The sequence below is a fragment of the Salvelinus fontinalis genome, chromosome 10 (genome assembly GCF_029448725.1).
Source record: "Salvelinus fontinalis isolate EN_2023a chromosome 10, ASM2944872v1, whole genome shotgun sequence".
In the NCBI taxonomy this organism is placed as follows: Eukaryota; Metazoa; Chordata; class Actinopteri; order Salmoniformes; family Salmonidae; genus Salvelinus; species Salvelinus fontinalis.
In genome coordinates this window covers 6,135,240-6,159,839 of record NC_074674.1, presented here as the reverse complement: position 1 = coordinate 6,159,839, position 24,600 = coordinate 6,135,240, and the positions used below count along the sequence as shown (strand labels likewise).

The 24,600-nt window shown below is 43.4% G+C and overlaps 1 protein-coding gene across 7 annotated transcripts in view; it reads right to left on the bottom strand.

Annotated features, from left to right (window-relative positions):
• camk2a (calcium/calmodulin-dependent protein kinase II alpha) overlaps positions 1–14,848 on the bottom strand; it is a 99,302-nt gene extending 84,454 nt beyond the window's left edge. For all 7 annotated transcript variants that reach the window (XM_055935548.1, XM_055935549.1, XM_055935545.1 and 4 more), the window contains exons 1-2: positions 14,621–14,848; positions 6,242–6,336 (exon numbers count right to left, since the gene is read on the bottom strand). In XM_055935548.1, the coding sequence (XP_055791523.1) occupies positions 6,242–6,336; positions 14,621–14,682 (157 nt within the window). In that variant the 5' untranslated portion in view covers positions 14,683–14,848. The remainder of the gene's footprint in view (positions 1–6,241; positions 6,337–14,620) is intronic.
• Between the last annotated feature and the right edge of the window lie 9,752 nt (positions 14,849–24,600).

The following is a 24,600-nucleotide window of genomic DNA, read 5'->3' as shown; positions in this document are numbered from 1 at the left end:
CTGTTGGGTAGAGCACGCGTGCCAAAACCAGAGTAGGCACAGTTCTTATTAAACGGAACAATGTTTGTGACAAAACTCTCTCTTGAGTTGAAAGTGAGATGGAAACATTATGAACTTTAGATTTTATTAGGTAAATTAAATCTTAAGCGAAATAGTACATTTTGTGTGCACTACGTCATCACGCACTGACTTTTATCCGTAACAAGTCCAAGGGTAGGCAACAACACATCTGCCACTCTGATCCTCAACACGGGGACCCCCTCAGGGGTGTGTGCTTAGTCCCCTCCTGTACTCCCTGTTTACCCATGACTCCAGGACCATCATTAAGTTTGCTGACGACACAAAGGTAGTAGGCTTGATCACCGACAACGATGAGACAGCCTATAGGGAGGAGGTCAGAGACCTGGCAGTGTGGTGCTAGGACAACAACCTCTTCCTCAACGTGAGCAGAACAAAGGAGCTGATCGTGGACTACAGGAAAAGGAGGGCCGAACACACCCCCATTAACAGCAACAGGGCTGTAGTGGAGTGGGTAAAGAGTTTCAAGTTCCTTGGTGTCCACATCACCAACAAACTATCATGGTCCAAACACACCAAGACAGTTGTGAAGAGGACATGACAACACCTTTCCCCCTCAGGAGACTGGAAAGATTTGACATGGGTCCACAGATCCTCAAAGAGTTCTACAGCTGCACCATCAAGAGCATCCTGACTGGTTGCATCACCGCCTGGTATGGTAACTGCTCGGCATCTGACTGCAAGGCGCTACAGATGGTAGTGCGTACGGCCCAGTACATCACTGGGACCAAGCTTCCTGCAATCCAGGAGCTATATACTAGGCAGTTTCAGTGGAAGGTCCAAAACATTGTCAAAGACTCCAGTCACCCAAGTCATAGACTGTTCTCTCTGCTACCGAATGGCAAGCAGTACCGGAGCGCCAAGTCTAGGTCCAAAAGGCTCCTTAACAGCTTCTACCAAGCCATAAGACTGCTGAACAATTCATCAAATGGCCACCTGGACTATTTGCATTGACCCCCCCCCCCCCCCCTGCTGCTACTTGCTGTTTATTATCTATACATAGTCATTTTACCCCTACCTACTTGTACAAATTACCTCGACTAACATGTGCCCCCGCTCATTGACTCGGTACCAGTACCCCCTGTATATAGCCTCATTATTGTTATTTTACACCTGTTGGACTCGGCGCATGTGACAAATCAAATTTTATTTGATTTTGTTGAAAACACACCACTAATGAAAATTCAGATGTAATTTATGCAGATTTTAGAATATTAACAAGAAAATCTGTCACCAATTGGATGGAAACCTAGCTACTAAGGTATTTCTTTAATTATTAACCAGAAATGATTTGATATTGATATTAAAAAGACGGCTGCATTGGGCCTTTAATGGGCCGACAGAGAGGGAGAAGAGGAAATATTTGATGCTCTGCTTATCTTTTGTCTCTTTCTCTGGTGCACTACTCTGGTGCACTACTCCGTGATACAGCTCCGTGATACAGCTCCGTGATACAGCTCCGTGATACAGCTCTGTGATACAGCTCCTTGATACAGCTCCGTGATACAGCTCTGTGATACAGCTCCGTGATACAGCTCCGTGATACAGCTCCGTGATACAGCTCCGTGATACAGCTCCGTGATACAGCTCTGTTATACAGCTCCGTGATACAGCTCCGTGATACATGTTGTTAGTTAGATCAGGAGTCACATTCCCTGCACTCCACCGCCTACACACTCTGTAAGGTGTTTGTAAAAGTTATATTATTGACCCAGATCACAAATGTATTTGACCCAACACTGCCTTTGAATTGATTAGGCAGCTGCCGTGGAAAATTGCAAGGTTTATGTTATAATGCTTGTAAGATTATGTTATAATGCTTGTATTACATTATAATAGTTGTTACATTCAACAGAATAGAGTATTGTGTGTGTGTTCCACTGAGGATGGGCCTCTATGAGATAACACGGACAGAGGAGATTTACGATGTCTTTGGGGAGATAAAACCTAAAGAGCATTCCAGATAACATGAGCTAATGGTTCTGTTCTATGCCGTACCAGGGAGAGACGGTTCCCTTTTGGAGTGAGGGGGCCAGACACTGGTCTTTACAATGAAAACTGTTGACACAGCAGTAACTGTCTGCTATGGTTTATAGATATCTTTCTCAAGTAAATGTCTTTCTTTGTGAACTGTTCCTAAGATCTGTGATTCGTCATGTAAGTTGAGAGGGGTGTATCTTGGCTATAAAAGATATTTGTACTTTTCTGTTGGTACTTCTCAACGGTTCATTAGAAATAGTGAATTGTTGAAAGTCAAATGCTATTGCAAAGCTTATTATTTTTTATTTTAAATTTTACCCCCTTTTCTCCCCAGTTTTCGTGGTATCCAATCGCTAGTAATTACTATCTTGTCTCATCGCTACAACTCCCGTACGGGCTCGGGAGAGACGAAGGTCGAAAGCCATGAGTCCTCCAAAGCACAACCCAATCAAGCCGCACTTCTTCTTAACACAGCGCGCCTCCAACCCAGAAGCTAGCCGCACCAATGCGTCGGAGGAAACACCGTGCACCTGGCCCCCTTGGTTAGCGCACACTGCGCCCGGCCCGCATCAGGAGTCGCTGGAGCGCGATGAGACAAGGATATCCCTACCGGCCAAACCCTCCCTAACCCGGACGACGCTAGGCCAATTGTGCGTCGCCCCACGGACCCCCCGGTCGCGGCCGGCTGCGACAGAGCCTGGGCGCGAACCCAGAGACTCTGGTGGCGCAGCTAGCACTGCGATGCAGTGCCCTAGACCACTGCGCCACCCGGGAGGCCCCGCAAAGCTTATTATTATTAAAGATGTAGTTTAAGTATAACCCTGACTGATGTGTAGTTTGTAACTCTCCTCATTTGGTAAAGAAAGAAATATGCCACCACACAGCCTAGCAGCTAAAGCCCACTGTATGGAGCTTGATAATATACAGTAGGTCTATCCCTGCATGGATTTCCCTCGGTAATGCTAATGCTAATGATGTAACTAGGATTATAAACCCTAATCCTGGCACTCCAAGTCAAAAGACTATAGGTGGCAGTTAGATTAGGTACAGTGCATTTGGAAAGTATTCAGACCCCTTGACTTTTTCCACATTTTGTTACGTAAATCCCCCCCCCATCAATCTACGCACAATACCCCATAATGACAAAGCAAAAACACATTTTTAGAAATGTTTGCTAATTTATACAAAATAAAAACTGAAATATCACGTTTACTCAGTACTTTGTTAAAGCACCTTTTGCAGCAATTACAGTCTTGAGTCTTCTTGGGTATGACGCTACAAGCTTGGCACACCTGTATTTGGGGAGTTTCTCTCATTCCTCTCCGCAGATCCTCTCAAGCTCTGTCAGGTTGGATGGGGAGCGTCACGGCACCGCTATTTCAAGGTCTCTCCAGAGATGTTCGATCGGGTTCAAGTCCGGGCACTGGCTGGGCCACTCAAGGATATTCAGAGACTTGTCCCAAAGCCACTCCTGTGTTGTCTTGGCTGTGTGCTTAGGGTCGTTGTCCTGTTGGAAGGTGAACCTTCGCCCCAGTCTGAGGTCCTGACCGCTCTGGAGGAGGTTATCATCAAGGATCTCTCTGTACTTTGCTCCGTTCATCTTTCCCTCGATCCTGACTAGTGTCCCAGTCCTTCCCACTGGAAAACATCCCAACAGTATGATGCTGCCACCACCATGCTTCACTGTAGGGATGGTGCCAGATTTCCTTCAGACTTGACGCTTGGCATTCAGGCCAAATAGTTCAATATTAGTTTCATCAGACCAGAGAATCTTGTTTCACACGGTCTGAGAGTCTTTTGGTGTATTTTGGCAAACTCCAAGCGGGCTGTCATGTGCCTTTTACTTGAATGTTATGTTTTTGCACCTAAAATGGTTAATGCATCATTCATTTCATGGTCAAAAGGAAAATGCAAGCTAAGTGTTGACCAAGGCTTCCACTCTTTCACAGTCTAATTTACTGAGGAGTAGCTTCTGCCTGGCCACTCTACCATAAAGGCTTGATTGGTGGAGTGCTGCGGAGAGAAAACTCTAGAGCTCTGTCAGAGTGACCATCGGGTTCTTGGTCACCTCCCTGACCAAGGCCCTTCTCCACCGATTGCTTAGTTTGGCCTGGCGGCCAGCTCTAGTAAGAGTCTTGGTGGTTCCACACTTCTTCCATTTAAGAATTATGGAGGCAACTGTGTTCCTGGGGACCTTCAATGCTGCAGACATTTTTTGGTAAATTACCCAGATCTGTGCCTCGACACAATCCTGTCTCGGAGCTCTACGGACAATTCCTACGAGCTCATGGCTTGGTTTTTGCTCTGACATGCACTGTCAACTGTGAGACCTTATATAGACAGGTGTGTGTCTTTCCAAATCATGTCCAATCAATTTAATTTACCACAGGTGGACTCCAATCAAGTTTTAGAAACATCTCAAGAATGATCAATGGAAACTGGATGCAACTGAGCTCAATTTTGAGTCTCATAGCAGTGTATGAATACTTATGTAAATAAGGTATTTATATTTATTACTTGTAATACACATGCAAACATTTCTAAAAACTTGTTTTCGCTTTGTCATTATGGGGTAATAAAAAATAAAAACAATTTACAATAAGGCTGTAACGTAACAAAATGTGGAAAATGTCAAGGGGTCTGAATACTTTCCGAAGGCACTGTACATTTGTAATTTGCGTAAAATATAGTTCCTGTCCTTCCTCCGTCTTAGATAGTCTCTCTGTAGCAGAGACATCATCATGTTACTAGACACTCTTATCGAGAGCAATTTACAGGAGTAATTAGGGTTAAGTGCCTTGCTCAATGGCACATCAACAGACTTTTTACCTAGTAGGCTCAGGGATTCAAACCAGTGACCTTTTGGTTGCTGGTCCAACACTCTTAACCACTAGGCTACTTCCACTCACGTCAACGTGTTTCTGCTGCTGCCCCTGAAGCCCGATTCAGCTTAGCCAGCATGACGCAGAATGAATGCAAGTGGATGTCAGACAGACAGACATCACACACACAGACAGACAGACATCACAAAGACAGACAGACAGACAGACAGACAGACAGACAGACAGACAGACAGACAGACAGACAGACAGACAGACGTCAACTGCTTAACAGCAATTCAGTGTATCTCAAGGAGACATGATATGTCTTGATTGAGCTAGGATGGATTCCTTTGACTTGAATGAATGTGTGCGTGTGTGCAATGCATGTGTTTGTTTTTTTAAGTGTCACAAGATATAGAGAGATTGTTTTATATATTGTTATATTATATTATATTATATATATTATTATTATATTACTGTTTTATATCATAAGATACAGTACATACGTACGTTGATGAACAGTATATCACATGAACATTGTGTAGGAGGTGTGAGTTGCTACTGTACTTTTAGGGCATTCTGCTTCCTCCCACACTCCAGACAGTAGGTCTTTAATCTCTCAACAGAACCAGAAAATCTGATTTTCAAAAAGTGAAAAGAGAGGAAACCTTTTGGCTGGTGTGTGGTCCCTCAAAATGCCTTGGTATGCCAGCCTTTCATTAAACATTAAGGTGCCTCAGCTCCACTGACTATTATTCAATCAGACTCACTGCTACTACAAGACGTCTTGTTTGTCTCATTTCAATGGACCAGTAACGGCTCTTGCAGTTTGATGTCTCTGGAGAAGTATTTTACTCCAAACCTGCTGTCAAGCAAAGGATCTAATCAAAAACCTTGGTTTACATCCCCTTATATAATGTTAAGATTATATTTCAATTAGCAGATCATCATAAGTCTTTATGACAAGAGGGGGGAAAAATGAATGTGCCAATCAAACTGTGACCAACAACAGTCAGATATCCAGCCAGTTCAAACCTTCATTTCAAAACTGTGAGCCAGCAGCATTTTACAGGTCGGTCAGTACCATCAAAGGGTTCTGGCAACACTGAGGAAGAAATATCACTGCTCTACTTAAAGAAACATTTGGAGGAGTACCGAGGGATTCACAAAAGACAACACAATAACAATCTTTCTGAACAGAAACCCTACTGTCTGCACCAAATAAATAGAATCCACCCATTATGTCATAATTGACTTGAATGGGGAGGCTTGTTCTATGGATTCTACCTCTACTGTCTCCATCATATGGACTGTTAAAACATATTTAAAGTGGGGTGTTGGGGGATAGGCGAGTCACTTACCCCTGGCAGATAGCTTCTTGGTGTTGATGATCTTAGCAGCATACTCTTGGCCTGAGAGGACCTTCAGGCACCGCCGCACCACTGAAAAAGCTCCCCTGGGAAGCGCAGGAGACAAAAATGCATATTGAACTGCATAGTTATAGTAAATATTCATTTTGATTTCCAATAAAAATTGAATGTAATGTTTTTGCACTAAAATGGTTAATGCATCATTCATTTCATGGTCAAAATGAAACTGCAAGCTAAGTGTTGACCAAGTGTTGACAGTCTATTTTGAAAAATAAATAGCTTAAATCCATTCCCTAACAATAGCACAATGAGCATCTTTTAGGAAAATGTGTAAAATACTGTGATTGATATCTGATCTGGTGTTTTGCAATTATGCATGAAACACTTCTGAGTAGTACAGTAAAACATATTTAAAGAACAGCTCCTGATCCCTGAAAGATTGGTCACGAGTCTCTTGTGAACAGATGCACGTCACATAAAAGGCAGTAGCGTCTGTCGACAGACTGTGGGACGCCTTGACTAACGAGGAGTTTGTTCAGGTACGCAGATTTTTTTCGTCGCTGGACAGGTGCTTGCATCTTTAGAAGGTGATTTTTGGCCCATAGACTTGCCTGAAACTGGCTGAGAGATTACGTTCAGAGGGGTGAAGACTTCACTAGTCTGGTTAGTATAGATGGTGTTAGTCTAGATAGAAAATATTATTTTCTAACCCGTCTCCCCCCCAGAGTTTAATCAAGCATCTGATGCAATTACGCAATATTTTTGTTCTGGGTTTTCCGAGATTAGTTTACTCGGCTTTGTGATTGAGAACATTGCCATGCAGGTATACGCATCACTGACGATCTGAAATGGTCCGCCCACACAGACAGTTTGGTGAAGAAGGCGCAACAGCGCCTCTTCAACCTCAGGAGGCTGAAGATATTCGGCTTGGCCCCTAAGACCCTCACAAACTTTTACAGATGCACAATTGAGAGCATCCTGTCGGGCTGTATCACCACCTGGTACGTCAGCTGCACAGGGAGCAATCACAGGGCTCTCCAGAGGGTGGTGCGGGTATACCCAACGCATCACCAGGGGCAAACTGCCTGCCGTCCAGGACACCTACAGCTCCCGATGTCACAGGAAGTGCAAAAAGATCATCAAGGACAACAACCACTCGAGCCACGGCCTGTTCACTGGTCACTTTAATAATGGAACACTAAATCAAATCAAATCAAATTGTATTAGTACATGCGCCGAATACAACAGGTAATGCTTACTTACGAGCCCTTAACCGACAATGCAGTTAAAAAAATATATATATGTGGATAAGAATAAGAAATAAAAAATAACAAGTAAGAGCAGCAGTAAAATAACAATAGCGAGACTATATAAAGGGGGGTACCGGTACAGAGTCAATCTGCGGGGGCACTGGTTAGCTGAGGTAATATGTATATGTGGGTAGAGTTATTAAAGTGACTATGCATAGATGATAACAACAGAGAGTAGCAGCAGTGTAAAAGAGGGGGGGGCAATACAAATAGTCTGGGTAGACATTTGATTAGGTGTTCAAGAGTCTTATGGCTTGGGCGTAGAAGCTGTTTAGAAGCCTCTTGGACCTAGACATGGCGCTCATGTACTGCTTGCCGTGCGGTAGCAGAGAGAACAGTCTATGACTAGGGTGGCTGGAGTTTTTGACAATTTTTAGGGCCTTCCTCTGACACCGCATGGTCTAGAGGTCCTGAATGGCATGGAGCTTGGCCCCAGCATTACCCTCTGTAGTGCCTTGCGGTCGGAGGCCGAGCAGTTGCCATACCAGGCAGTGATGCAACCAGTCAGGATGCTCTCGATGGTGCAGCTGTAGAACATTTTGAGGATCTGGGGACCCATGCCAAATATTTTCAGTCTCCTTTAGGGGGAATAGGTTTTGTCGTGCCCTCTTCACGACTGTCTTGATGTGTTTGGTCCATTTTAGTTCGTTGGTGATGTGGACACCAAGGAACTTGAAGCTCTCAACTTGCTCCACTGCAGCCCTGTTGATGAGAATGGGGACGTGCTCAGTCCTCTTTTTGCTGTAGTCCACAATCATCTCCTTTGTCTTGATCACATTGAGGAAGAGGTTGTTGTCCTGGCACCACATGGCCAGGTCTCTGACCTCCTCCCTATAGGCTATCTCGTCGTTGTCGGTGATCAGGCCTACCACTGTTGTGTCATCAGCAAATTTAATGATGGTGTTGGAGTCGTGCCTGTCCGTGCAGTCATGAGTGAACGGGGAGTACAGGAGAGGACGCACCCCTTAGGGGCCCCTGTGTTGAGGATCAGCGTGGCGAATGTGTTGTTACCTACCCTTATCTCAAAGATCCAGTTGCAGACGGAGGTGTTTAGTCCCAGGGTCCTTGGCTTATTGATGAGCTTTGAGGGCACTATGGTGTTGAACCCTGAGCTGTAGTTAATGAATAGCATTCTCACATAGGTGTTCCTTTTGTCCAGGTGGGAAAGGGCAGTGTGGAGTACAATAGAGATTGCATCATCTGTGGATCTGTTGGGGTAGTAAGCAAATTGGAGTCAGTCTAGGGTTTCTGGGATAATGGTGTTGATGTGAGCCATAACCAGGCTTTCAAAGCACTTCATGGCTACAGACGTAAGTGCTACGGGTCGGTAGTTATTTAGGCAGGTTACCTTAGTGTTCTTGGGCACAGGCACTATGTTGGTATTACCGACTCGGACAGCCACTGGCCAGTTGGTCAGCGCATGCTCGCAGTATATGTCCTGGTAATCCGTCTTGCCCCATTGCCTTGTGAATGTTGACCTGTTTAAAGGCTGCGGAGAGCAAGATCACACAGTCTTCCGGAACAGCTGGTGCTCTCATGCATGTTTCAGGGCCATTTGCCTCGAAGCAAGCATAGAAGTAGTTTAGCTCGTCTGGTAGGCTCGTGTCACTGGGCAGCTCTCGGCTGTGCTTCCCTTTGTAGTTTGTAATGGTTTGCAAGCCCTGCCAAATCCAACGAGCGTCAGAGCCGGTGTAGTAAGATTCGATCTTAGTCCTGTATTGACACTTTGCCTGTTTGATGGTTCGTCGGAGGGCATAGCGGGATTTCTTATAAGCTGACGGGTTGGAGTCCCGCTCCTTGAAAGCGGCAGCTCTAGCCTTTAGCTCAGTGCGGATGTTGCCTGTAATCCATGGCTTCTGGTTGGGGTATGTACGCACGGTCACTGTGGGGACGACGTCATTGATGCACTTATGATGAAGCAGATGACTGATGTGGTCTACTCTTCAATGCCATCGGAGGAATCCCGGAACATATTCCAGTCTGTGCTAACAAAACAGTCCTGTAGCTTAGCATCTGCTTCATCTGACCACTTTTTTATGGATCTAGTCACTGGTGCTTCCTGCTTAAATTTTTGCTTGTAAGCAAGAATCAGGAGGATTAATTCTGGCCAGATTTGCCAAATGGAGGGTGAGGGAGAGCTTTGTATGCATCTCTATGTGTGGAGTAAAGGTGGTCCAGAGTTTTTTTCCCTCTGGTTGCACATTTAACATGCTGATAGAAATTTGGTCAAACAGATTTAAGTTTCCCTGCATAAAAGTCCCGTGCTTCTAGGAGCGCCGCCTCTGGGTGAGCGTTTTCTTGTTTGCTTATGGCGGAATACAACTCATTCAATGCTGTCTTAGTGCCAGCCTCCGACTGTGGTGGTATGTAAACAGCTACAAAAAATACAGATGAAAACTATTTAGGTAGATAGTGTGGTAGATGGGTAGATAGTGTGGTAGATAGGTAGATAGTGTGGTAGATAGGTAGATAGTGTGGTAGATACATAGATAGTGTGGTAGATAGGTAGATAGTGTGGTAGATAGGTAGATAGTGTGGCAGATAGGTAGATAGTGTGGTAGATAGGTAGATAGTGTGGTAGATAGGTAGATAGTGTGGTAGATAGGTAGATAGTGTGGTAGATAGATAGTGTGGTAGATAGGTAGATAGTGTGGTAGATAGGTAGATAGTGTGGTAGATACGTAGATAGTGGGGTCTACAACTTTAATAATGTTTACATATGGCTTTACTCATCTCATATATACTGTATTCTATTCTACTGTATTTTAGTCACTGCCACTCCGACATTACTCGTCCTAATATTGATATATTTCTTAATTCCATTTTTTTTGTTTTAGATTTGTGTGTATTTGTCACGCCCTGACCTTAGAGAGCCTTTTTATGTCTCTATTTGGTTTGGTCAGGGTGTGATTTGGGGTGGGCATTCTATGTTTTGTTTTCTATAATTTTGTATTTCAATGTTTTGGCCGGGTATGGTTCTCAATCAGGGACAGCTGTCTATCGTTGTCTCTGATTGGGAACCATACTTAGGTAGCTCTTTTCCCTCCTTTCAGTGTGGGAAGTTGACTTTTGTTAGTGGCACTTAGCCCTGTAAGCTTCACGGTTGTTTCTTTCGTTTGTTGTTTTGTTGGCGTAATTTTTCTAAATAAAAGGATTATGTACGCTGACCACGCTGCACCTTGGTCCACTTCCTTTGACGGCCGTGACAGTATTGTTGTGAATTGTTAGATACTACTGCACTGTTGGAGCTTGGAACACAAGCATTTTGCTACACCCGCAATAACAACTGCTAAATATGTGTATGTGACCAATGCAATTTGATTCGATTCGATGCCTGAGCACCACATTTCAAACTCAACACAGAGACATGAGGTCAGTGCTAGCCCAAGCTTCTGTTCCAAACCAAACCTGCCGCCTCTTTCATTCAACAGTTGAGTTACTGCGTTAGGAATTACTTGTGAGTTTCGAAATGACACATGAACTTGATTGTGTGCTGCTTAATGGATTCAGATCGGGCTTCTCCCTGGTCACTGTAACATCATGCATCATGTTTCTCCTCAGTGCTACTGTCAGTACTCATCAGTGAAAAAAGACAAGGCCGTAGTTGAAAAGATCCTCATCATCTGTCAGTGCCTTAATAATTATTGTCACTGTCTTAACAGATCTCTGTTCTGATCCTAAATGTCAGCTCTGGTCATTCATCAGACATGTTGTGAGCTCAGTACAACCATCAACTGTAGGAGAAAAACATTAAAAATATATATGTCATTATGAAATGTGTCCATGTCAAACTATTGGATTGCCACCCCCAAATTAAATTATGTAAGCGGTTTTGGCTGCTTGACGTGTGTGTGTGTGTGTGTGTGTGTGTGTGTGTGTGTGTGTGTGTGTGTGTGTGTGTGTGTGTGTGTGTGTGTGTGTGTGTGTGTGTGTGTGTGTGTGTGTGTGTGTGTGTGTGTGTGTGTGTGTGTGTGTGTGTGTGTGTGTGTGTGTGTGTGTGTGTGTGTGTGTGTGAGAGAGAGAGAGAGAGAGAGAGAGAGAGAGAGAGAGAGAGAGAGAGAGAGAGAGAGAGAGAGAGAGAGAGAGAGAGAGAGAAAAGCTGTGAGGGTGGGGGCCAGTGGGGATCTGGAGACCCTTACTCTAGATGTGTCACAACTCTCAAATGGTTGAGCATTCTGTGTTCCTCAGCATACATACTGCATACAGCCAGGTTCCTCAGCATACATACTATACAGCCAGGTTCCTCAGCGTACATACTATACAGCCAGGTTCCTCAGCATACATACTATACAGCCAGGTTCCTCAGCATACATACTATACAGCCAGGTTCCTCAGCATACATACTATACAGCCAGGTTCCTCAGCATACATACTGCATACAGCCAGGTTCCTCTGCATAAATACTATACAGCCAGGTTCCTCTGCATACATACTGCAGACAGCCAGGTTCCTCAGCATACATACAATACATCCAGGTTCCTCTGCATACATACTATACAGCCAGGTTTCTCTACATACATACTATACAGCCAGGTTCCTCAGCATACACTACATACTGCATACAGCCAGGTTCCTCAGCATACATACTATACAGCCAGGTTCATCTGCATAAATACTATACAGCCAGGTTCCTCAGCATACACTACATACACATACATCCAGGTTCCTCAGCCTACGTACTATACAGCCAGGTTCCTCTGCATACATACTGCAGACAGCCAGGTTCCTCAGCATACATACTATACATCCAGGTTCCTCTGCATACATATTATACATCCAGGTTCCTCAGCATACATACTATACAGCCAGGTTCCTCAGCATACATACTGCAGACAGCCAGGTTCCTCTGCATACATACTATACAGCCAGGTTCCTCTGCATACATATTATACATCCAGGTTCCTCAGCATACATACTATACAGCCAGGTTCCTCTGCATACATACTATACAGCCAGGTTCCTCAGCATACATACTATACAGCCAGGTTCCTCAGCATACATACTATACAGCCAGGTTCCTCAGCATACATACTATACAGCCAGGTTCCTCTGCATACATACTATACAGCCAGGTTCCTCAGCATACATACTATACAGCCAGGTTCCTCAGCATACATACTATACAGCCAGGTTCCTCAGCATACATACTATACAGCCAGGTTCCTCAGCATACATACTATACAGCCAGGTTCCTCAGCATACATACTATACAGCCAGGTTCCTCAGCATACATACTATACAGCCAGATTCCTCAACAAACATACTGCATACAGCCAGGTTCCTCTGCATACATACTATACAGCCAGGTTCCTCAACATACATATTATACAGCCAGGTTCCTTAGCATACATATTATACAGCCAGGTTCCTTAGCATACATACTATACAGCCAGGTTCCTCAACAAACATACTGCATACAGCCAGGTTCCTCAGCATACATACTATACAGCCAGGTTCCTCAGCATACATACTATACAGCCAGGTTCCTCTGCATACATACTATACAGCCAGGTTCCTCAGCATACATACTATACAGCCAGGTTCCTCAGCATACATACTATACAGCCAGGTTCCTCAACATACATATTATACAGCCAGGTTCCTTAGCATACATATTATACAGCCAGGTTCCTTAGCATACATACTATACAGCCAGGTTCCTCAACATACATATTATACAGCCAGGTTCCTCTGCATACATACTATACAGCCAGGTTCCTCAACATACATATTATACAGCCAGGTTCCTTAGCATACATATTATACAGCCAGGTTCCTTAGCATACATACTGCATACAGCCAGATACAGCATAATGCTATAAACAAGGGGGTTCGATGTAGCACCATCAAGTATTTCATGTAGCACCATCAAGTATTTCAATCCAACATACTTTAAAATGTTAAACTCCTAGACCCCTGAGGACTTTTTCAAATTGTGAACTAACAATAAACAGGTCCTTTGCAGCTCAGTTTGTAGAGCGTTGTGCTTGTAATGCCAGTGTAGCGGGTTCCATTCCCAAGACCACCCATATGTAAAATGTATCCACGCATAACATAAAATGTATGCACGCATAAAAGCGTCTGCTAAATTGCATATTATAAATTAACAGAATGTATATATAATAAGCTAATTCAATATGTCCTCTTTTCCATTTATGTAGATTGGTAGAGAACCATTCAATATTATTTTACCTAGTGTGAAATCTTTGATAACTGTCAGACAATCAAAATATTTGAGCTGTCAAGTTAGCAGAAGATATTGGAAAAGAAGGATAGTGTGTGTTTTGTGTGGGAAGGCATGTGTGTGTGTTTTGTGTGTGTTTTGTGTATGTGTGTGTATGTGTGTTACCACCTAGAGGATGAATGTGAACCACCAAGCACCGATATCCAATATTAAAGTCGAGTCTTCTCGCTTTCTTCCACCAGGCTGAATCTCTGTCTCGACCTAGGGTCCTATATGACATTGAGAGACATCCTCCAGCTTCCTGTGTGAAGAGGTAGCCACTTACGGCAGATCCGTTATGTCTTCTAAGTGATGATACTACTCTCTCAAAATGCACTCCATTTAGGAAAATGTTATGTGACTCAAGACTCCTGAAATAATTATCAAACGAGAAATGTCAGAAATAAGTTGGCACTCCCACCTGTTCATTCCCACCTGTTCATTCCCACCTGATCCCACCAGTTAATTCCCACCTGATCCCACCAGTTCATTCCCACCTGATCCCACCAGTTCATTCCCACCTGATCCCACCAGTTCATTCCCACCTGATCCCTCCTGATCATTCTCTTTACGCTTCCCTTCTCTCATCGAAGTTATATTTCCTCAGCTAAAAGACGTTTCCGGTCTCCTACCATAAAGGGATTTCTTTAGAAGAGTAATGTTATTCAGTTCTGCCACCAAATATTTAATCAATTCTCCATCACTTGCTGTGAACAAATGCCTCTGACTCAAACTGTACAAAGAGGTAATCTTTCATTGTTACACAGGCCCCAAATGCAATGCCAAATACCACCTTGGTATGAGTAAAAAAAATGAAAAATGTCTTGTGGAACTTACTTGCCCAGTTCCTCAAACATCTGGAATTCCTCAGTGAAGCGGGTGCAGATGGTGGTGGTCATGATCTGAGGTGGAGGGTTTCAGGTGGACCTTTAGTCGAATGCTTTTTGGAGCAGAAGCGATTGGAAGCAATAGATAGAGGATGGTTGGAAGCCTTGATGAGAGCCAAGCTTCTCTATCACTATCCTGATCTACGGAGTGGAAGTGAAGGGGGGCAATGCTGGCTGTCAGTTTTGCTCCAACATTTCGCCCGCCCGCTTCGCCTGGTTCCTCCAATCGCAGCTCTGCCTGCACTCCTGAATACACAGCCTCATTGCCATGGCAACTGCATCCCCCTCCTCTCCAAGCGCACACTTCACAGACAGACAGACAGACAGACAGACAGACAGACAGACAGACAGACAGACAGACAGACAGGAGAGGAGGCAGCTTAACACGGTGGCGTTCAAACAGTGCACACATATGGACAAGCACATACATGAGCACAAACACGTAAACATATGTGCATACACACATATACTTAGCAAAGTGTAAGATTACATATACATCTACTTCAATCCACTAATACAACTAATCAAGCAACCAAGCAAGCCCCAAAGACATTAAGGTATCAGTCATTTAACTTTTGATTAAGGAATCATTAATATCTCTAATTTCTTCAGTCGGAAAATATTTCTCTGATGTACTATTATGTTATTATTATGAAAATAACAAACCAACCAACTGTAAGCCTTCACAATGAAGGTTAAGTCAGAATCCACACTCACACACCTACTCATGTTATCATCACAGTCAGCTCTGCTTCATGGAGGAATCATCTACAACACTTTATAGCCCAACCTGGTCTCAGAGATTTTCGTATTATTCTGTACATAAATCCGAGACACTCCATTTAGTATGATATGCTACATTTTGTATGGTATGCATTAACTTGTGGATGTCCAACATGTTCCCGAATTTGAAAAATTTACAATATGCTACGAATTTGAAAAACCTATGATATGTTACGAATTCTAGCTAGGTGCTAATGTTAGCTATCTGGATAACGTTAGCTAGGCTAGGGGTTAGGGGTTAAGGTTAAGTTTAGGAGTTAAGTTAAAGGGTTAGGGGAAGGGTTAGCTAAAAGGGTTAGGGTTAGGGGAATGGTTAGCTAACATGCTAAATAATTGAAAGTAACTCAAAAGTAGTAAGTATTTGAAAAGTAATTATCCTTCTATCTTATATAACCATACCAAACGTATCATATCATACTAATTTGAGAGTCCCGTATTTACATGTACCATGTTACGTCTAGCCTATGAGACCAGGCTGTATAGCCTGCAGGTTAATGCACTTTGCGCCATGGTCAATGACCAGATACTAGTCTAGTGGAAACCATGTCACATATAGCCTAAAGGGAATATATCCTAATTATTCATGAAGAAGATATTTAAGGTCTTTGTCACTGTTGATTTCTGCATAGCCCTTTTTGTCAATGACAACACATTCAGCCACTAACCCACTCAGCCCATTGTGAACCTGTACACCCCACTGGGAAAAACAAAAAGCTGGACTAAGTCATTCCTCCTTGTTGACGTATACAGTCTGTCTCTGACACAGTTGGGAGATTCATTAAGATTTCATCACAGCCCTTCCCCCTCTTCCATACTTCCAATAGAAATACAGTATACTGACGCTCCTGCTAAACAAGCAACGTTGGAAATATGTTCTACCCTCTTGTGGCTTTGAGTCAGTAACTCAATGCCACTCAAAGTAACTCAAAGCCACTCCAGCAGATCGCCTGGTCTACCCTTAGGGGTATCAGCCCGGTTCAGGGCTTTGTGATTCACTTCTATTACAGGCCACGTATTGGCCACATGGCTTTGTTGCTGTCAAGCCTGGACAAGGCTGAGCTTTCACGGTCTGCTGGCTGCGAGTGCATCTCCTCAGAAAGCAGAGTGATAGAGAAGGGGTGGGGGGGTGACTTGGGGGGGATAGGCCTTCTTTCCCTATACATTTAGATTTCAGTCAATTAGCAAATGCTCCCATCTATAGAGACTTCCATAAGTGCCTTCCTGTGTGGGAGCTGAAACAACTACAGTCCATAACATGAGCATCATTAGTAGAACATTATATTTCAATAATGAACAAGATGGTGGAATACAGTATCATGCTTTACAATCTCAACAACAGACTCTTAGGCATCAATCTCCTCCTTGACTGACACCTGCGAAAATGACTTGGTTAGGACAAAAATGTTGTATAAACTGAGTAATAAATGAGAAAACTGTAGAGAATGGAAAGGGTTTGGATCAACATATATATAATCTAAAATGTCCAGCAGGTCTCCCTGGAATAACACACACACAAACACACACACACACACACACACAAACACACACACACCCACATACCTGGGGAAGCCTGAGCCAACAGGAGCCACATTCAATGGATGAAGTCAGACCCAGTCTATGGATGAAGTCAGACCCAGTCTATGGATGAAGGGAGTCCCAGTCTATGGATGAAGTCAGACCCATTCTATGGATGAAGGCAGTCCCAGTCTATGGATGAAGGCAGTCCCAGTCTATGGATGCTGTCAGACCCAGTCTATGGATGAAGTCAGACCCAGTCTATGGATGAAGGCAGTCCCAGTCTATGGATGAAGTCAGACCCATTCCATGGATGAAGGCAGTCCCAGTCTATGGATGAAGGCAGTCCCAGTCTATGGATGAAGTCAGACCCATTCTATGGATGAAGGCAGTCCCAGTCTATGGATGAAGGCAGTCTCAGTCTATGGATGAAGTCAGACCCATTCTATGGATGAAGGCAGTCCCAGTCTATGGATGAAGGCAGTCCCAGTCTATGGATGCTGTCAGACCCATTCTATGGATGAAGGCAGTCCCAGTCTATGGATGAAGTCAGACCCAGTCTATGGGACAGATCTCTGCAGCCAGGGACAGAGTTAAACCAGAGATGGATAGAGACAGGCTGGTCAGTGTTGATCCTCATCTGGAAATCCCAATCCCCTGTTGGTTTCTGGAAGGCGGCCACTCAATCAGAACAACCTGCTCATGTTGATGTTTCTTTATAATGTGATGTGAACACATCTATTCAGGCATCTCACAGAGCTGCTAATTTGCCACATGTGATGAAAAGAGGGGCTTCCAAGGTGCATTACGTCACCAAACATTATAATTGCCCCTGTTGAGGACCCAAGGCACTAATGGAGTGAGATATGACGCAGGATAATGACTGTCCCCAAGTGTTGACAGGTGGTATGACACTCACATCAATGTGTTGAATTTACATTGAATAACGGTTCAGCAAATACTGAGGTACTGAAGAATGAATGATTCTCACACATCTAATTGGATCACAGGTTGCCCTAGGCCTAATTAATTTATCACAAATTGGAATTTAAATGGAAACACCTTAAGATCACAATATCTATCTGGGAAACCAAATAAAGTATGTGTCATATGTATGGTATGACATGATGGAAATGTATGAGCAAGGCAATATTCCCGTACACTCAAATGGACATCATGAGTAATGAATTGAAGCCAATAAACCTCCATGAGCCAACATGAAGCATTGTCCTCAGATCAGGGCGGCAGGTAGCCTAGCTATTAAGAGTGTTGGGCTGGCAACGGAAAGGCCTGGAATAAAATCAGAGGGGTTAAGATAGAAGAAAGGACATAGGCTACAAAGAGTGTGGGCTCATTGAGGGTGACTCATATAACCATCCTGGAAGGAATAAACAAACCAAGGTCTTGCAACTTATCAGTGATTTGAAGATGCATGTCTATGTCATTTGTTTGGCCTCTCTTAAGGAGATGAGTGTTTGTGTGTGTATTTTGGCTGCCTCCTAGCAAGTTGTGCTAACGTTGTGGGCTAACGAGCAGAGAGAGCGAGTGGACATTTGAAAACTTATCTGGAGCAGGCAATCAGCCAGAGCAGCAATCGATATTACAGTTCTTAAAGCTGTGCTACTCTTATCTGGATTATAATGCTGTGAGCAGGTGCCCTGACTCTGGCCTCTCCCTCTACTGTAATGTCCTCCACTGTAGGAGGCCCAGATACAGTGGTGATTCTAGGGGATCAAAGGGGATTTTGACAAATGTACAAGTGATTATACAGACGACTATTCTCCCTGCTTTAACAGTCTTCTAGTTCCACAGCAACAAGAGCGGAACTCCACAGCTAGTCCTAAATACTTCCTCTGTCACTAATGACATTCAGTGGCCTATCTTACCTTTTTAGAACTAGTGTTTTGTCTCTACTGAATGCCATGAGCTCCCCAGGGATTCCTGAGGCTCCTTCCTGCGGTTCTGCTCCTGTAGGATTTGGCTATCTGACAGACAGGATCAACATCAGTGGTGCCTCTGCCTGACTGCCTTACTGCCTGACTACTTGTCTGCCTGCCTGACTGGCTGCCTGACTAGCTACCTGACTACCTGACTGACAGCCAGGGTGCAATGCTAGGTTTAGGGTCAATTCCCATTTCAATACCTGCCAATTCCGGAAGTGTTGACAGTCTCTTCAATGCTTTTCATTTGGGAAAATGGCGAATTGGGATTGGGTTTACTTTCTGAATTGACTGAAATTAAAATGGAATTGACCCTATCCCTGCAGCCTACTTAGTGGGAGAGCTGTCTCACTGTGGAGACAGTGGACGCACAGTAGACGTTAGAAGACATTAGAAAAGCTTTGCTAACTCTTAGGAAATACAAATTATTAAGATTGAATTATATAGCTTAAAGAAATATGTGGATATTCATTACATTTACTATACTATTATTTCTGAGGAATGCTCTGTAGATAGAATTCAAACTGAGGTCTAACAAGTCATAGCAGATCTTTCCCCTCTAATCTAACTACAATTGATAGGCTGTGCATTGTGTAGAGGAAAACACAGAGGTGTGTGAGAGCGAGTCAAAACTAAGTCTGACTGTACCCCAGGCTCCATGATATGACTATACCCCAGCCTCCATGATATGACTATACCCCAGCCTCCATGATATGACTATCCCCCAGCCTCCATGATATGACTATACCCCAGCCTCCATGATATGACTATACCCCAGGCTCCATGATATGACTATACCCCAGCCTCCATGATATGACTATACCCCAGGCTCCATGATATGACTATACCCCAGGCTCCATGATATGACTATACCCCAGCCTCCATGATATGACTGTACCCCAGGCTCCATGATATGACTATACCCCAGGCTCCATGATATGACTATCCCCCAGGCTCCATGATATGACTATCCCCCAGCCTCCATGATATGACCATCCCCCAGGCTCCATGATATGACTATACCCTGAGAGAGAGAGAGAGAGAGAGAGAGAGAGAGAGAGAGAGAGAGAGAGAGAGAGAGAGAGAGAGAGAGAGAGAGAGAGAGAGAGAGAGAGAGAGAGAGGGAGAGGGAGAGGGAGAGGGAGAGGGAGAGGGAGAGGGAGAGGGAGAGGGAGATCAGGTAACAACAGGGGTTGATGTGACTGACATTGATGGTCCAAACCCAGACTTCAGTCTTGTGAGCAGAGAACATTCTTTGGCAGTAGTCATGGTAACATGAGATGAGGCTGAGGCATGCCAGTACTATACGGAGTAATGGATTGGATTAGGAGACTTTGGGTTGAGTTTGTCTGCAGGGTCCGTGAGTGTAGCCAGGGATACAGGCAGCTGCACCATAGAATCAAGCTCTGGAAGAGAACTGGCAGGGAGTTCAGAGGCCAAGCTAGTGGTGAAAAACCTGTTGTTGCCTGAAATGTCGCTAGCTCTGGACACAATATTTCACATCTGAAAGAAATATGGGTAACACTTTATTTGGAAAGTCCAAATAGTAGATGGTTTAGATGTAATAGATGGTTTAGATGGTCAGTATATGGTGATTAACTGTCAACAACATTTCAACTATCTACTAACCCTAGCCCTAACCCTAACCTTAACACACATCCTAACCCTAACCTTAACCTTAACACACATCCTAACCCTAACCTTAACACACATCCTAACCCTAACCTTAAGACACATCCTAACCCTAAACTTAAAGGCCCAGTTTAGTCAAAATTCAAATGTTCCTGTGTTTTGTATCATATTGTACAACAGCTGATGAAACTAACATGGTAAAAGTGTGAAAATATTGTATCAGTGTTATTTCCTGATAGCTGCTGGTTGAAAATACAATCTACACATGACCATCTAATCAGCAGGTTTACAATGACGGAAGTTTCGGCTTGTCTGGGGACATCACCAGGCGGTGAATTGGTTAATAGACCAATAACAAAGAGAGTTCCAAACCTTTCTGCCAATAACAGCTAGTATTCAGTTTCCCTCTCCCCACTCAGACCACTCCCAGACAGTCCTAGCTAAATTCTTGCTTGAGAATTTATTTAGCTGAATAGCTATGTGTCAATTTTAATGTACAACTATTACAGTAAGGTAGTTATTGTTAACCAGAAATTATTTGTGTCACGTACTCTCCGGTGCTCAAGGTCGTCAGGGTGCTCATTATTACGCACACCTGTCGCCATCGTTACGCGCATCAGCGCCTCATCAGACTCACCTGGACTCAATCACCTGCCTGATTAGCTTCCCTATGTCACTCCCTTTGGTTCTTTCCCCATGTGTTATTGTTTCTGTTCCAGTGTTCATGTCTGTACGCTACCCGTATTTCTTGTTTTGTTCTATGTTCGTTTATTAAATACACTCCCTGAACTTACTTCCCGACTCCCAGCATACACGTTACAATTCGATATGAAAACAGCTGCATTGGCCCTTTAACCCTAACCCTAACCTTTAACCCTTCCCCTAGCCCTAACCTTTAACCCTTAACCCTAACCCTTATTCTAAACCCTACCCTAACCCTAACTGTAACCTTAGCAAGCAGTTGCTTATCAACAGGAACACCTGCTCTTTCCAAGACAAAGACTGACCAGGTGAATTCAGGTGAAAGCTATGATCCCTTATATATTTTTTTATTTTATTATTTTTTACATTTTTATCCCCTTTTCTCCACAATTTTCGTGGTATCCAATCGCTAGTAATTACTATCTTGTCTCATCGCTACAACTCCCGTACGGGCTCGGGAGAGACGAAGGTCGAAAGCCATGCGTCCTCCGAGGCACAACCCAACCAAGCCGCACTGCTTCTTTTAACACAGCGCGCCTCCAACCCGGAAGCCAGCCGCACCAATGTGTCGGAGGAAACACCGTGCACCTGGCCCCCTTGGTTAGCGCGCACTGCGCCCAGCCCGCCACAGGAGTCGCTGGAGCGCGATGAGACAAGGAAATCCCTACCGGCCAAACCCTCTCTAACCCGGATGACGCTAGCCCAATTGTGCGTCGCCCCACGGACCTCCTGGTCGCGGCCGGCTGCGACAGAGCCTGGGGGCGAACCCTTGATCCCTTATATATGTTACTTGTTAAATCCACTTCAATCAGTCTATGTAGATGAAGGGGAGGAGACAGGTTAAAGAAGGATTTTTAAGCCTTGAGACATGGATTGTGTTTGTGTGCCATTCAGAGGGTGAATGGGAAAGACAAAATATTGAAGTGCCTTTGAAGGGGGTATTGTAGTAGGTGCCAGGGGCACTGGTTTGTGTCAAGAACTGCAACACTGCTGGGTTTTCCACACTCAACAGTTTCCTGTGTGTATCAAGAATGGTCCCTCACCCAAAGAACATCCAGCCAAAGCATTGGAGTGAACATGGGCCAGCATCCCTGTGGAACGCTTCTGACACCTTGTAGAGTCCATGCCCTGACAAATTGAGGTGGTTCTGTGGACAAAAAGGGTGGGGGGGGAGCAATTTAATATTAGGAAGGTGTTCCTAATGTTTTGTATGGAACTATCCAAATAAAGTGTGACAAAAATGTGTCTCGGCCATAAGGAGCGAACCACAGTGATAAGATGGGCCCTTATAACATGTAAAGAAATCATGAGTCACTCAACACAATCATCTGCTGCATGACAACTGCATTGTGTCAACTCTGACAAGCTTCTTTTCTGAGAGCTCACTAATAGAAACAAATGAATTCTGTAAATCCTCCTCTACCACATCCATACATTTCTCTTAGCTGTCTTTTATATTCAAACCAAATCAAATTGTATTTGTCACATGTGCCGAATACAACAGCCCTTAACCAACAATGTAGTTTTAAGAAAAAGAATAGTTAAGAAAATATTTACTAAATAAACTCAAGTTTAAAAAAGTACATTTACACTTGTCAATGCTCCTTTTCATTCTGGTAAAGGTCACAGGAGGATTGTAGCTCATAGTAAAAGCTCTTCAGGTAGCACAAAATAGACAGTGCAATAAACTCCATGGCTAAGTAGAATGGGGAGTAAATGGCCTAAAATGGCAATATCTCTCATTAACTCTATGTAGTCATCTCTATGAGAGATTCACATTACTGTGAAAAGACTAAATCATGTGCATTAAGATCTGTCCATGTCATTAATCAGACAGTAGTAATGGCCAGTGAGTCAGCCTTGGTTCACTTTAGATGCATTAGGGTCTTTAATAAATGCACTTGTCCTATCTCTATCTTTCTCCCCCTCCAAGTTACCCCCTCTCTCTCACACACACACACACAGCTGGACAGAGACCGTCTGTCATCTCTTCATCTTCTATTCCAGAGATCGTCTGCCCTCTCCATAGTTCCCTTATGGAGACTAACATCTGCTTTACTGAACAGTTAAGAGATAATGGTCCAAGCATTTTTCCTGGACATTTTGTTTTTCTTGGATGCCTCAGATTCCGAGATATCATTAACTATTTTTTGAGATGATGAGTCTCTCTGCAGCTGCTCCTCTTACAATCTTGAGTGTTTTTGAAAGCCACTGTAATACTTTGACTTACTACTAGAGTAGTTTTCTTAGAGTGGTTCCTGAAAGCTTGTGTCATGCAGTGTTGAAGGAAATCTGAAGAGGGAGAGCAGTCTACGACTATCGTGTGTTGGTGAACACATTATTTACAGTGTGTAGAGGGAGTAGGCTGAATCAACTAGATTCAACTAGATTCAGCCGTGGGACGATTTTCTTTCTTGAGTGGAGAGTCAGGGGGTTAGAACATAATTACAAATAATTTTTAGACTGCTAATTGACTGCAATTGGCACAAACAGATATAATATTTGACTAAAACATTTACATTTCAAACCTTGGTTACGTTTGTATACGATCACATATATCTCTCTATTATGCGTTGGAATACTTTGGAACAGATTTCCATAATGAAAACTAATTGAAGCTGATTTTCTGGTGTTTTTACAGTATTTTATGTCCAACAGTAAAAAAAAAAGAAGAAAAAAAGAAGATAGATAACAAAATTAGAAATAAATGATATATATTTTGGGCTCAGAATACTTGGTGTGCCAAATAAAATCCCCTGCGGGCCAAGTTTGGCACCATTTGGGGAACTCTAGAGTAGACCCTAGCTGTGGTTATCACAAAGAAATATAGAGGAATATGATGTTAGTTTATGTGGTTATCACAAAGAAATATAGAGAAATATGATGTTAGTTTCTGTGGTTATCACAAAAAAATATAGAGGAATATGATGTTAGTTTATGTGGTTATCACAAAGAAATTTAGAGAAATATGATGTTAGTTTCTGTGGTTATCACAAAGAAATATAGAGGAATATAATGTTAGTTTCTTTAGGTATCACAAAGAAATATAGAGGAATGTTGTGTCTTTGGCTATGCCGGATAAAGTGATATGACATGCTATTCTATAAAGTTATTTATCTGTAATTAATATGACCTGATTAAGCTAATCAGGTAACTGTAATTAACTAGAAAGTCGGGGCACCACGAAAGAATGTTTAAAGAGCTGTTATCTTCCGAATAAACTCTTCAAGACCTAGTCATCTTTTACATCAATAGCAGTCAATATTTAATTGTCACCTTATTTAGTCTCATCTGAAAGTTGTAAATTCTTGGTTATCTTCACGAACCCTGGCTCGCAAGTTGAATCAGCAATACAACA